At 38.3% G+C, this 15,118-nt stretch overlaps 1 protein-coding gene across 1 annotated transcript; it reads right to left on the bottom strand.

Annotated features, from left to right (window-relative positions):
* Positions 1–6,954: 6,954 nt before the first annotated feature.
* On the bottom strand, positions 6,955–14,604 carry LOC132155052 (E3 ubiquitin-protein ligase RING2-like). The gene is made up of 7 exons (XM_059563824.1): positions 14,482–14,604; positions 13,591–13,716; positions 13,265–13,425; positions 8,918–9,133; positions 8,425–8,697; positions 8,127–8,298; positions 6,955–7,999 (listed from the first exon to the last, which is right to left on the bottom strand). The coding sequence occupies exons 2-7, from the start codon at positions 13,678–13,680 to the stop codon at positions 7,898–7,900; spliced, it is 1,014 nt and encodes a 337-aa protein (XP_059419807.1). The 5' UTR covers positions 13,681–13,716; positions 14,482–14,604; the 3' UTR covers positions 6,955–7,897.
* Between the last annotated feature and the right edge of the window lie 514 nt (positions 14,605–15,118).

The raw sequence follows: 15,118 nt of genomic DNA, 5'->3' as shown, positions 1-15,118 counted from the left end.
TTACTGTATAAATGTATATACTTGTTTTTTCATGAATGTATTTTACAACAATACAAAGAGTGAAATTGTACCAGATTTTAGACTTATTCACTTTTATTTGTAAATAAAATATTTCACTATTTTATACAATTATTGTCCACCCATGATTTTTCTAGAATCTTTTGCTGCTGAATTATCCACTAACCTAGTTTATAACAGTATTTTTGTCATATAGATTATCATTATATTTTTTTCATTAAAATGAAGTTGTTTATATGTAGGAGATTGTGATTAACACAAAAGAGTGATGATCAAGTCAACAGAGAAGTATAGAAATTCTACATTGATTTAAAAAATAAAAACTGTGCTGGTATCGGATTGGATCTGTATCAGCAGATACTCATAATTTAGTTATCGGATGGGATCTGAAAAAATGGTATCGTTGCATCCCTAGTTTCAGTTCAGATGAATCCTCTTTGCTCAAGCTGCATTTGCATCCCATGGGTGAAAAAAATCCTTCTGTGACTCATTAGTAACTATGCAGACTGTCAAGAGAATGAATGTCAATATTCCAAACTACAAGCAGAAACTGAAATCAGCTAAACCAGTAAAAAGACGGTCTAATGAAGCAGAACATCGATCACTGATTGAAGTGTTTTGGAAGCAGCTGCCACCGATCTGGACGAGCTTGCAAAGACTAACATCATACATAATGTGCATCCCTACCAGGACTCATTTAACTTGCAACAGTGACAAACCATTGTTCACTACAGAACTCAGACAGCTCCATCAGGCCAAAGAAGATGCCTACAGGAATGGGGACAGATTCTTGTATAAACAGGCCAAATTGCACTGATAAATGATCAGAGGGGCTAAGAGGAACTACTCCAAAAAGCTGAGAAACCAGTTTTCTGCCAGTGACCCTGCATCAGTGTGAAAAGGACTGAAAGACATCACCAACTACAAGACAGCATCCCCCAGCACTGTAGAGAACAAACAACTAGGCGATGATTTGAATGAGTTTTATTGCAGGTTTGAAAAAGCCTGTCTCACACCCCACACCCATTCTGACCTTCTCTCTATGGATCTATTAACATCTCCAGCAACCCTCCCTCCCTCCTCCTGCACTTCAGGTCTGTGAAAATGATGCGTGGCAGGTCTTCCTGAAACAGAAGCGAAAGAAAGCAGCAGGCCCAGAGGGTGTTACACCAGCCTATCTAAAAACCTGTGCAGACCAGCTAGCCCCCATCTTCACACAGATCTTCAACAGATCACTGGAGCTGTGCAAAGTCCCTTCCTGCTTCAAACTCTCCACCATGCAAGAATTACAGAACCTCAGACACTTTGATCTTCTGAGACATACAGTAGACACACGGTGCATTAACATACAGACATCTGTTCCAACATCTCACTGAGAGAAAATGCGGGAAAACACCTCTCGCATGTGCACTGGTTCCCCCTCATCCCCTTCCCTCCCCTCAGCCATCCTTTCCTTCAGCTCACTCAGAATGGTCAATAGCAGAATATAATGTTCTACATGAATGCAAGTTATATTTACAGTCATGTTGGTGTCATTTGAATTGTCTTTGGGCGACTGGTACAATGGTCTCAATTTTACAAGTAGACTAAAAGGTGATAAAGATCCTAAGAGTTTAGAGATATTTTGCTCACTGTGGGTGTGCCCTTTCCCAGTGTCTTTCATGCAAAATGCCTTTTGCCTCACAAGGTGATAACTCTACATGATCAATGCAAATTCCAATTGTTCCGGTCTCCATCTCGGGGGATGTTTGTCTTGGTCTGAGGTATTTAAGGAAATGTTGCAAGAGGATCAGGGCGATTCTGTAGCCAGAAAGCTTGTAATATGGTCTATGTCTCGTCACTCCATATTATGTATTTTCCTGAAGTCAGAATCTTTGAGAATTTGATGTCTTATATTTATTTGATATCTCTGATATATTTATTTGATATCTCTGAATTGGCTATGTAATTGGCATAATACTTACCTGACTGATAATAAATTGTTACATTTGATTTATTCTGTCTTGCTCGGAAATTATTTTCTCAAGTAGTTTAAGTGAAGGCGTGTGTTACCGCAAATCTCCGTCCAGGGTTAGTACACACTAAATCTCAGGTTAGATGGGGCATGAGGCACATCAGGTGAGATTCTAGATTCCTGACTGCTTGACTTTAGTTAAATTGTTATGCAGTTGCTGTGGGGTGTTAGACAAAACACTATTGGAGTATTAGCATGGTTTGGTCATATTTCTTAGTACTAGTCATAACCACTGATTATTGTCTCACTATATTCAAGTTGTTATATAATTCGATTAATTATAGAGGGCTAGGTAAAACACGATTGAAATAGCATATTTCACAGTGCTAGCCATAACCTCTGATTATTGTTTGAGCTTTAACTAAGTTGTTACATAGGTGACAGTAGGGTGCTAAACAGAACCACTATTTAAAGAATGACAAGCATGAGGCGGTCTATTAAATAGTTAGTATAACCTCTGACTAATGATCCGACTGTAGAGTTTGTGATCGTGGGGTACACATACATCGGCTGGCGTGATACACCCTGAGCGACATAGATTCTTAATGAACGAGTAAATATAAAGAATTTAAAGAAGTGGGAAGTTGTGGCCTAATGGTTTGAGAGTTTGTCTCCTAACCCAAAGATTGTGGGTTCGAGTCTCAGGCTGGCAATACTACGACTGAGGTGTCCTTGAGCAAGGCACCGAACCCCCAACTGCTCCCCGGATGCCTTCCTTGGACCGAGTGTGTGGACCTTACAACCATCATCCCCATCTCAAAGAAATCGAAAATTACAAGACTAAATGTTATAGACCTGTGGCTTTAATATCAGTGTTCATGAAGTCATTTGAAAGACTGGCGCTGGCCCACCTGAAGGAGATCACTGAACCCTTGCTGGACCTCCTGCAGTTTACTTACTGAATAAACAGGTATATTGATGATACAGTCAACATGGGACTGCATTATATCCTACAACATCTGGACAGACCAGGGACTTATATGAGGATCCTGTTGGTGGACTTCAGCTCGGCCTTCAACACTATCATCCCAAACCTTTCCCTTGCACTCTTCACATTCAGCATCATGGACAGTCATTCGAGTTCCTGGGCACCACCATATCTCAGGACATGAAGTGGCAGTTCCACATAGACTCCATTATCAAGAAGTCCGAGCTGAGGAAATTCAACCTACCACAAGAGCTGCTGAAACAGTTCTTCCCTGCAGTCACTGAATCCGGCCTCTGCACTTCTATAACTGTCTGGTTCATAGATCTGCTATACTGTTATTTCCTGTTTACGTTTCCTGTTTTTGTTTTATTTATTTTCTGTGTCTTGTCACTGTCATATTATTTGTGCTGTGGAAGTTTCTCTCGCCAAAACAAATTCCTTGTATGTATAAACATACCTGACAATAAAGATCTTTCTGATTGTGATTCTGATATTCACATGATTATTGCTTTTCTTCTTTGACATACAATAGGCCTACATATATTAATATTCCAAAGAACTTCTATTCCAGTTATTTGTATTTAGAAAAAATGATTTACTAATTGGGAAATTTCTTCTTTGCTCGATGATTAAACTTGCAATCTTTTTTTAGATTTGCCCTTTTAAATAGAACACACAGAGTGATAAAACACTGTATAACTGTTAGTCATTAACTTTTCAGTTTTCTTTTTTATGAAACGTGACTCACACAATATATACTTTAAATGTGAAAGTAACAGGTTCAAAAATCATACTAAGCTCACATTAGGACAAAAAATCCATCACATCATGCTAGATTTTTTTGTGTCAGTATATAATAAGTCACATCTACACAGTAGCACAGATGTAAAGATAAGCTCTCAGAATGCTGTGTACGTGTGGTGCATGATCTGCTTGAGCATTTTCTTCAGGCTGTCATGTGATCCGCAGTGAATACAGCGTTCCTCTGATTAAGGAAGTCACACAATACATTGTAGCAACAACACACCAACAATTTTCTCAAATGATGGCATGGTGCCCAGGCACACAGATTTGGCTAAAGAGTTCCTATAACCCCCTAAACAAAGCAAAGTGTTGGAGAGGATTCACATATAGAGCACCAATCACCACAAAGCACATTTTGTACTTTCATCTCATTGGCTGAGGAGGCATACTACAGAACAGACTGACACTTCTTTGGACAACAAGATGGTTTTGTGGCTTGATCATGAAGAACATTCTTGCATGTCCTTAACAACATTAACATGTTATAAACTAAACAGTCAGTCCAGGAACATGATGCATTTCTTGAAGACAGATGGCTGCAGAGGATCAAATAGTTTAGAGAATCTTGTTTACAACAGAGAATAGTTCATCAGTAGTTTTGTGTAGATGGATTAAGAAGAAGCATTTCCTGAAGTTTCCTTTTCTAGACGCTGAGAGAAAAATGAGATCAGCAGGATGACTTTATTGGTCATAGATGCTGTATTCTTATGTTCTATAAATTCTATTCTCTATCTGTGTGTATTCATGCACACATACTTGTATTGTGGTTTGGGCATAATGATTTTTATATCAAACTAATCATCCTTTCACCCCACCCCTAAATCTAACCATCACAGAAAACCTCATAAACCATGTTTACATTGTAATACTCATGTCATTATACACATTTGTGTCCTCAAAAACCATGTAGGATACACACACACACACACACACACACACACACACACACACACACACACACACACACACACACACACACACACACACACACACACAATAAATAATCTTTCCATTGATGTATGGTTTGATAGTATATGACAATATTTTCATATATACAATTGCAATATATACAACTATTTGAAAATCTGGAATCTTGAGGGTGAAAACAAATCAAAATATTGAGAAAATCGCATACAAAGTCCTTGGCAATGCATAATACTAATTTTTGATTAAATATTAAATGGGACATGGCCAAAAGTATGCAGACGCTCAAACACAATACTGCTCATTTCATAACCATGAATAGTAATCTGTGCCTTTTCTGCCGTAGCTTCTACCCTTTTACTAAAAGGTTTTCCTCTGGATGCTGGAACATTACAGAACCATTGTTGTGCTGGAGCAGAAAATGAAATGGCCCTCTGCAACTGTTGCTATACCAAGCTGGAGCACACAATTTACTCAAACATAAATGAATGCCATCACACCGATTAAGAGGAGCAGCCAAACCTATATTGCACACAAAAAGAGGGCATCAAAACTGAAATCAAAATGTGAGAAAGCAAAGAAAAACTGCACAAAATGTTTCTGACTGCAAAAGAACTGATGCTCATGAGTTTGCCAGTGTATGGAGGCGTTAATCACAGACAGTGAATGCAGCTCCTGTTCTGTCAGTGTGTCAAAGCATGAATGTCGAATTGTTCAGCGCAGTGCGTGTGGAAAGAGCCTGACAATGTTTTCAGCCAGCTCTCCGAACACTCACTTACACTTTTTTTTTAATTTTCCTTATCTTTACATTCAGATTACGTATGCTATCCTCACTAATCTTTAAGAAATGTAATACTTCACAAGATGCTTTTAAAGTTTAAATCCATTTTCATGCTGTATTTTATAATGTTGCGATGCTTTAATTCACTTATTTTGTTCTTTGTTTTATTTTTTAGACAAAATAGTATTAGATTTTATTATTGGCCATCATTGATTTTTGATACTGATTTGAAGCACTAGCGCCATCTGCTGAAATTGTGCTGTTGTTACTCCACTTCAAATTTTTACAGATTTTCTGTCACTTTGATACATTTCTCAGATCAGAATTGAAATTCTCAAAACTACCTGTTCAATTCTCACTTCATTGTGTCACTTGTGCACATCAAAAAAGCAGTTTCTCATTTCTTTGAACAAGTTGCAAGCAAATGCTTTGGTACATCCATGCAAATGATTATTACAATTTATTTATTTATTACAATTTATTTACAATTATTACAATACAATTCTCTGTTGTTTCCTACATTATCAGTTGCTAATGTCATGTTGCTCAAAATGTATTATATAGTTTTCTGTGCAGTAGTCTTACTCCCCAAAACATCGGGTCTTTAGTTCATTGTATAAGTCATTAAATGCAAAATGGTTAATCTAGTTGTCATAAACTGCCAAGCACACTTTTTTTTTTACACATTATTATTAGACTTTTTGTCAATTTGGCATGAACTGTGCAAGTGAATCTTTACTAATGAAGAGAATGTAGATGATAAACCAATGATAAACCATTTCTCTGAAATAGCTCAAAGGTTCATCTCATGAATCTTCAGTTGGAAAGCTTATACTGTATAGACAGAGGACAACACAAGAGTTACACATTCTGAAAATTGACTTATTTTCATCTTTGTGCCCATATTTATTTTTCCATTTCTATATCACAGTGAGCTAGTTTTTTTTTGTTTTTTGTTTTTTACAGTATTATAATTTTTTGGGACAGACCACTAGTAAAAGTGTAACTGGGAATTCTATCCAGTCTCTTTCAATCAATATCCCACATACAGTAATGTGTAAATTTGTACTTTTGAAATGGATATATGGCATACATAAGCATATGGCATACTGTTCAATACAGTAACTGTCATCCAAAATGTTGCCATAGTTTACATCATAACATCTCTCCAGAGTACACTGTTATATTGACAACATTACTAAGCAATTTGACTGTCTTATCTGTAACCTATGACACAAGGACTTGTCATTCGATGGCACTGACATGTTCATTGACACAGATATTTATTTTTGTGCGATTAAATAAGGATTTTGAGCAGGAGACTGGCTTTTGCAGGTAATCCATGGTGTTTTGCTATTTGGACGAGTTGTTTTGAGAAATGCACTTACTGTTTTGCAAATTGTGAGTTTGATTCGAGAAATGTACCAAAGCGACTGAGAAAAACTGTAAAAGCAGTGTGTCATAACACAAAGTGTGACACCAGCATTTGCATACATTTTTTATTTATTTTCCAAAGAACGCTGTATACAGTTTTTTTTTCCAAACAACAACATGAACTCAAATGTATGCCAAGGAAGTCAAACTAAAATTACTTCATGCTCTAAAAAAAAATGAAGCGTCTATGAAACTATAAAAAAATGGGTCCAAATGTACAACTTCAAATGTTTTTTATGAAACGGTACTGTAATAACTGTAACAATGTTGTCAATATACATTTTTCCAGGTAGTTATTCTATAAAGTGATGTAGGTATGTACGATCTCCGAAACATCTGACGACCAACACAGTAGTACAGACTAGTGACATGATAAGCCATCACATTGTACTGGTCCAGAGTGGCAAGAGGCAGCCAGTCATGTTAGTGAAAAAATGTTGCTGCTACAGGAGTGGTGTGTCTGAAAATGCACTTACAGCTCTGCAAACGTCATTGGTCAAGTCTATATTAAAGGACCGTGCCACTGGCTACGAAAGCCACGTTCTGACAGAGTCTCTCATGAAGCACTCAGTGAGATTTCCTCATGCTGTTACGGATGCAATATCCATTTTTGTAGACTAAGATTTTGGCTTGCTGAAGGCAACATGGGAGTCGTCTTGACTCAAAAAGGACTGAACATGTAATAATGAAATGATTGTGTCAACTGAAGGGGGGGGGGGGGGGGTCGGGGGGGCAAATCCACACTGGTTTGACTTCCATGGCCCTCCCGCCCCACTCCCAATGATCAACCTCGGTCTCGTTCCCATACAAAAAGACAATAAAAAAAATCCAAGTCAAAGCAGCCACAGTTATTGAGGAGCTGGGGCTCCTGAGACCAGTTTACTCCAAATGAGGAGGAACAGCGAGAGAAAGACAAAGAAACAGGGAGAGAGAGAAGAGAGGATGAACCATCAGTCTGTCCTGGGTCAGCTCAGACCCTCGCGTCTCACTGGATTTATTTGTGCTCCTTCGTTGGAGCAAAGTATAACTCCATGGGCTTGTTGACTTTCCAGTACTTCTCGCTCACCAGCTCCAGAGAGAACGAGCCATTCAGGACCTGTGAGGGAGAAACAGCCACTGTCATGTAAGATGTCAAGATGTTAAATGTTAATCATATCACAATCTTTGTCCCAATGTTCAGAATATGATTGTTTGATAATATTGTGCAGCGGCACCAAACTTACTGTGAACTGGTTGTTTGCGGTAGGGATGTAGATGGTGTACTGTTTTTCGCTGGCTGCCTCTACATTGATGGGGCTTCCCTCTGCGTTTTTGCGCATTTCCTCCAAAGCCAATCTGACAGCCAAGTATTTGGAGAGGTGGTCCACTGTGGCATTCCCCGAAGTCTTAATGTACCTGGTAACAAATTCCACATTTAAATTAAGACTAAATAACAAAATGAACCAAAGAATCTTGTTTAAAACACAGAGCTAAAATGACGCTAAATTATTTAAGCAAACCTAATTGAAAGAACCGGCTCACCTTGTCTGCGCGGCGTCTTCTTTCTCCATCAGCGTCGGGTGAGGGCGGAACACCAGCTCGATCTCGCTGCCCCCGTCCAATGCCATGTCTCCTCCTCCGTTCTCTGTGGCATTGTCCATGTCCAGTCCAGAATCGTCTGAGGTTTTGATTCGTTTGATGCTGGGTCCGGCCTCTTGGTTACTGTGCACTGATGCATTGCTGCAGTGTGAACTGTCCCCATTGTCCTCTGCCCCACTGCCATTTTCAATCTGGTGCTTCTTCCCCCGCTGAAGTCTACAGAGCCCCATATGTTCCACAGGTGGTAACAAAAGCAGATGATGAAGAAAAGAAACAGCTAAATTAACATTCAGTCCACAAAAATGACAAAAGAAGGAGTAAAAACCTAGTACTCAAAGTCGTCAATCGTACATAACCAGCACATGACAGCCACAGATAAGAGATATAATAACACTAAACATGTCAACTAAATTCACAAAAGTTTCAGACATCTGACCTGTTCATGGCCTGGATTTTTAGGCCCTCTTCAATACTGTGGCTGAGCGCCTGCTGGTTGTTGTGCTTGCTGATGCGGGCCAACACTCTCTCCTGATGGGCTTCATACTCATCTCTGCTGGGGTAGATCTTACTGATCAGGGCGTCAAAGTTGGGGTCTGGACGGAGGGAGCGCTTAGAAACCAGCTTCTTCCTGCACGTTGGACACTCCTTATTCCTGTGAAGGTAAAGTCAAAAAAAGGCATGAACCAGAAATTGTGAGCATCTTTTCATCTCTATTGTGACATATATGGCGACGATCGTCGTGTCAGGACCACTGCCCACGTATCGACGAGGACACGAAAGGTTCAGTAGACTTTTTGCTTTAAATGAATGGCTGTTGTCATGGTGTAAAGAACAGAAACTGCTATTTGTTAATAACTGGAATCTTTTTTGGGAGCGTCCTAGGCTGTTTCGCGCTGATGGATTACACCCCAGCAGAATCGGAGCGGAGCTGCTCTCTGACAACATCTCCAGGACACTTCGCTTCATGTGACTAGTAAGACAATTCCCTAATAACTATTATGATGAGTTTTGTTCCACCCGCTTAAATGATAAAAGTACTTGTGCTGTAAAAACTATTAAGACTGTGTCTGTTCCCCGAATAGTGAGGTCAAAATATAATGTAGGATCTAGAAAAAATCTCATCGTAATTAAACCAGAAAAATGTAAAGTAAATGAACAAAAACAATTTTTAAAGTTTGGGCTCATAAATATTAGATCACTCACACCCAAAGCAGTTATTGTAAATGAAATGATCACAGAAAATAGTTTTGATGTACTCTGCTTGACTGAAACCTGGCTAAAACCAAATGATTATTTTGGTCTAAATGAGTCTACTCCACCAAACTACTGTTATAAGCATGAGCCCCGTCAGACTGGTCGTGGAGGAGGTGTTGCAACAATATATAGTGATATTCTCAATGTTACCCAGAAAACAGGATACAGGTTTAACTCTTTTGAAATACTTCTGCTAAATGTTACACTGTCAGACATGCAAAAGAAGTCTAATGTATCTCTTGCTCTGGCTACTGTGTATAGACCACCAGGGCCGTATACAGAATTCCTAAAAGAATTTGCAGATTTCCTCTCAGACCTTCTAGTTACAGTTGATAAGGCGCTAATCATGGGAGATTTTAATATTCACGTTGATAATGCAAATGATACATTAGGACTTGCGTTTACTGACCTAATAAACTCCTTTGGAGTCAAGCAAAATGTCACCGGGCCCACTCATCGTTTTAATCATACACTAGATCTAATTATATCGCATGGAATCGATCTTACTGCTATAGATATTGTACCCCAAAGTGGTGATTTTACAGACCATTTCCTTGTATCGTGCATGCTGCGTATAACTGATATTAACTATATGTCTCAGCGTTACCGTCTGGGCAGAACTATTGTTCCAGCCACCAAAGACAGATTCACAAATAACCTGCCTGATCTATCTCAACTGCTATTTGTACCCAAGAATACACATGAATTAGACAAAATTACTGACAACATGGGCACTATTTTCTCTAATACATTAGAAGCTGTTGCCCCCATCAAATTGAAAAAGGTTAGAGAAAAACGTACTGTGCCATGGTATAACAGTAATACTCACTCTCTCAAGAAAGTAACTCGTAGTCTTGAACGCAAATGGAGAAAAACTAACTTGGAAGTTTTTAAAACTGCATGGAAAAACAGTATGTCCAGCTATAGACAGGCTCTAAAAACTGCTAGGGCAGAGCATATCCACAAACTCATTGAAAATAACCAAAACAATCCAAGGTTTTTATTTAGCACAGTGGCTAAATTAACAAATTACCAGACGCCACCTGATTCAAATATTCCACCAACGTTAAATAGTAATGACTTTATGAATTTCTTCGCTGATAAAATAGATAACATTAGAAATACAATAGCAAATGTAGATTCTACAGCGTCTAACACTTCAGTTTCATCCATCGCACCCAAAGATAAACTGCAGTGCTTTACAAATATAGGACAGGAAGAGCTAAATAAACTTATCACTGTATCTAAACCAACAACATGTTTATTAGATCCTGTACCCACTAAATTACTAAAAGAGCTGTTACCTGTAGCCGAAGAACCGCTTCTCAATATCATTAACTCGTCGTTATCTTTAGGTCACGTCCCAAAACCATTCAAGCTGGTGGTTATCAAGCCTCTTATTAAGAAACCAAAACTAGATCCTAGTGTACTGGCAAATTATAGGCCTATTTCAAATCTTCCATTTATGTCTAAAATTTTTGAAAAAGTTGTGTCTGTTCAATTGAGCACCTTCCTGCATAAAAATGATCTGTATGAAGAATTTCAGTCAGGTTTTAGGCCCCACCATAGCACAGAAACTGCACTTGTTAAAATTACAAATGACCTGCTTCTTGCGTCAGATCAAGGCTGCATCTCATTTCTAGTCTTACTTGATCTTAGTTCTGCGTTCGACACCATAGATCATGACATACTCATAGATCGATTACAAAACTATACAGGTATTCAAGGGCAGGCTCTAAGATGGTTTAGATCCTACCTGTCCGATCGCTACCATTTTGTTTACTTAAATGGGGTGTCATCTCATTTATCATCAGTAAAATATGGAGTGCCACAAGGATCCGTCCTAGGTCCCCTTCTATTTTCAATATACATGTTGCCCCTTGGTAATATTATTAGAAAATACGGAATTAGCTTCCACTGTTATGCTGATGATACTCAGCTATATATTTCAACGAGACCAGATGAAACTTCCCAATTATCTAAGCTAACAGAGTGTGTTAAAAATGTAAAAGATTGGATGACAAATAATTTTCTCCAATTAAATTCGGATAAGACAGAGATATTAATTATTGGACCAAAAAACACCACACAGAATCTTGTAGATTACAATCTGCAACTAGACGGATGTACTGTTACTTCCTCTACAGTCAGAAATCTGGGTGTTATATTGGACAGCAATTTGTCTTTTGAAAATCATATTTCCAATGTTACAAAAACCGCATTCTTCCATCTTAGAAACATTGCCAAGCTACGAAACATGTTATCTGTTTCTGATGCAGAAAAGCTAGTTCATGCTTTCATGACCTCTAGACTGGACTATTGTAATGGACTTCTAGGTGGTTGTCCTGCTTCGTCAATAAACAAGCTACAGGTCGTCCAAAATGCAGCAGCTAGAGTCCTTACCAGGTCAAGAAAATATGATCATATTACCCCTATTTTACAGTCTCTGCACTGGCTACCTATTAAGTTCCGTATCAGTTACAAATTATCATTACTTACCTATAAGGCCCTAAATGGTTTAGCTCCTGCGTACCTAACTAGCCTTCAACCACGCTACAACCCATCACGCACCCTAAGGTCACAAAACGCTGGACTTTTGGTAGTTCCTAGGATAGCAAAGTCCACTAAAGGAGGTAGAGCTTTTTCACATTTGGCTCCCAAACTCTGGAATAGCCTTCCTGATAATGTTCGGGGTTCAGACACACTCTCTCTGTTTAAATCTAGATTAAAAACGCATCTCTTTCGCCAAGCATTCGAATAATGTATCTCTTAAATTGTGAGTGTAGTTGCATCTGCATTTTTATTCTTTAGCTTGGGTTAAACTAATTTTACTTTGTTGGATCAGCAGCTATGCTAATGATGTCTCTATTTTGTTTCTATGTTTTGCCACGGGATTTACATCCCGTGGTAACTAGGATTTACACAAGCTCCAGTCTGGATCCAGAACACCTGAGAAGAGATGATGCTGACCCTCAGAGGACCCCAGATGATGCTAACCTTGAATCAACAAACAGAACTAACAATTATTGCTACATGTGTAACTGCATCCTATAAATTACTATTAATTAATAATATTGATAGTTCATCATCTAGCTGACTACGTCTTGTATTATTATTATTATTATTTTTATTTTTCTAAAATCCTGTCAAACGTGCACAAACTACTAGCTACTACTAAATATTGTAGAAACATAATTTTCTGTAAAGTTGCTTTGTAACGATTTGTATTGTAAAAAGCGCTATACAAATAAACTTGAATTGAATTGAATTGAATATGTGAGTGAAAAGGCTGCTCGAAATAGAAAAACAATGTAAAGATCAAAGGACACTTTAAAAAAAAAAAAAAAACAATGATGTGAACAAATTAAATACATATGTAATATTCCATAATCCCATTTTGATTAGGTCTTCATTTCATTACTTTAATACAATCATATTACACCTGGGGAAAATGATCCAGTGATACTATTGTGTACTCTTTCACATCCCAAAGAAAATGTACAATATCACATATATAACACAAACCCACCCCGATCTGAGCGCAGTGATGATGCAGTCGGCACAGAAGCGGTGCAGGCACTCCTTGGTGGTCATGGTGTTCTTCAGCATGTCCAGGCAGATGGGACACATGAGCTCACTATGCAAGCTGCGCGGGGACACGGCGATCTCTAAACCATCCGTGATGGCCTCCTACGGGAGAACAACACCACAGAAACTGCTTTGAGGGGTCTGACACTAAACTACATATCCAAGAACCATCTCATGACAGGGTTTCACTAAGATACAGTCAGAATAGCACTTGAAGAATCAGAAGGTACCAACTGTGGACAATTACTAGTGAGTGAGTTTTCTCACCTGTGGGGTTCTCTGTAATTCATAGAGACTAAGCTCCCAAGTCTTACTGAGTGGTTGAACCCCATTCGTCTGGACCGTCGTTTGTGTCATCTTTACACACCGTGTGTCCTTCACCTCTGTGAAAAACTGCCAAAGTGAACAGAATTGACATGATGTGCAGAAACGAATATCAACATCTACTTTATTAGAGTTTTGGTGAGACACTGACTCAAAAGAAAACAATCATTGTGTATTAAAGTCAAAATTCATACATCATTAAATATGTTCTATTCTGAATTCAGACAAAACCAATTTCAAATAGCATTGTTCAGGACAAGGACAACATCAACTGACATCTGACGTCTGTCGACGTTGGTTTAAACTGAAAGATGCCACTTTATTAAGTCCATTTAGCCTCCATCTGTGTTTACTTTAATCATCAGCTCTGCAGTTATTTTTTTTTTTAATTGTTGCATTTTAGGTCATCATACTACAATAAACGACGAATCTAACACTGCAGAGCTAGCAGGCTACAATTAGCTCCTGAAGACACTTCTAACTCTTTGTGTCAATGAATACACAGCTCATCTACCTACACGAACAAAGCGTCTAATGCACGACAGTGCCTGCTCTCTAACAACAGGCAATCATTAAAGACCCCAAAACAAAATAAACGGGAGAGAAAAAATAATGCGGAAAGGTTTTATCTCCTGCGCTGTCATGAAAACGTAGAGCTAACGGCTAACTGTCTCGGCTAATCCAGATGTTGTATTTACAGGCTCCTTTAAATCAATTATGAATACATTGTCGGCGAGCTTGTACCATATAATACCCTTTGCGCTAATGTAAGCGTCAACTTCGACAACAACAAAGCATCTTATGCTGCAAAAACGCAGTTGTTTACATACTTACATCTCAATGTTGTGAACAGTCTCCTGCCAGCGCGTTCTGCCGAGCTCAATATGGCGGATTCAGTGGGCCTCAATGAACTCTGGGAAATGTAGTATTATCTGTTTAGTTGTTAACGGTTAACACTTGCTAACACTTCAGCGTGCAAAATGACATTTGGGGCACAGTTTCATTTTCTTTCAGTTCACTTGCATAAACTACACGTCATGTTCAACTTTATTACTAGTTAATATTTAAATATTATAATGTTTAAAGATAATTAAAAAAAACCTAGCCACCAGTCCAAAATGTTTCCCGAAGATGAATGGACCACAGATGGTCTTATTAGAGTGGCTTGGACGGACCCGATAGCATTGTGTTGATGTTTAACCTGATCATCCTAGAATGTTAAATTTTATTTATTGACTAGCCTTTAAGGTAGAACAAAATGGAAATCCATTTCTGCCACATAAAACAAACAAACAAACAAACAAACAAACAAAGTTGTTTTGGTTAAAAACAAAAATGTTCACATAAAAAGTAAAACATGAGATGCTAAATCAAAATATGAGATATGTCATAGGCTAATTTAAGCAGTTAAAAGTCGTAATTATGACAAAAATTTCAAATCTAAATACCCGTCAGACTTATTACATAAAAA

This window comes from Carassius carassius, chromosome 12, assembly GCF_963082965.1.
Source record: "Carassius carassius chromosome 12, fCarCar2.1, whole genome shotgun sequence".
Taxonomy (NCBI): domain Eukaryota; kingdom Metazoa; phylum Chordata; class Actinopteri; order Cypriniformes; family Cyprinidae; genus Carassius; species Carassius carassius.
The sequence above is the reverse complement of the archived record's forward strand: the minus strand, read 5'-3'. Positions and strand labels throughout refer to the sequence as shown.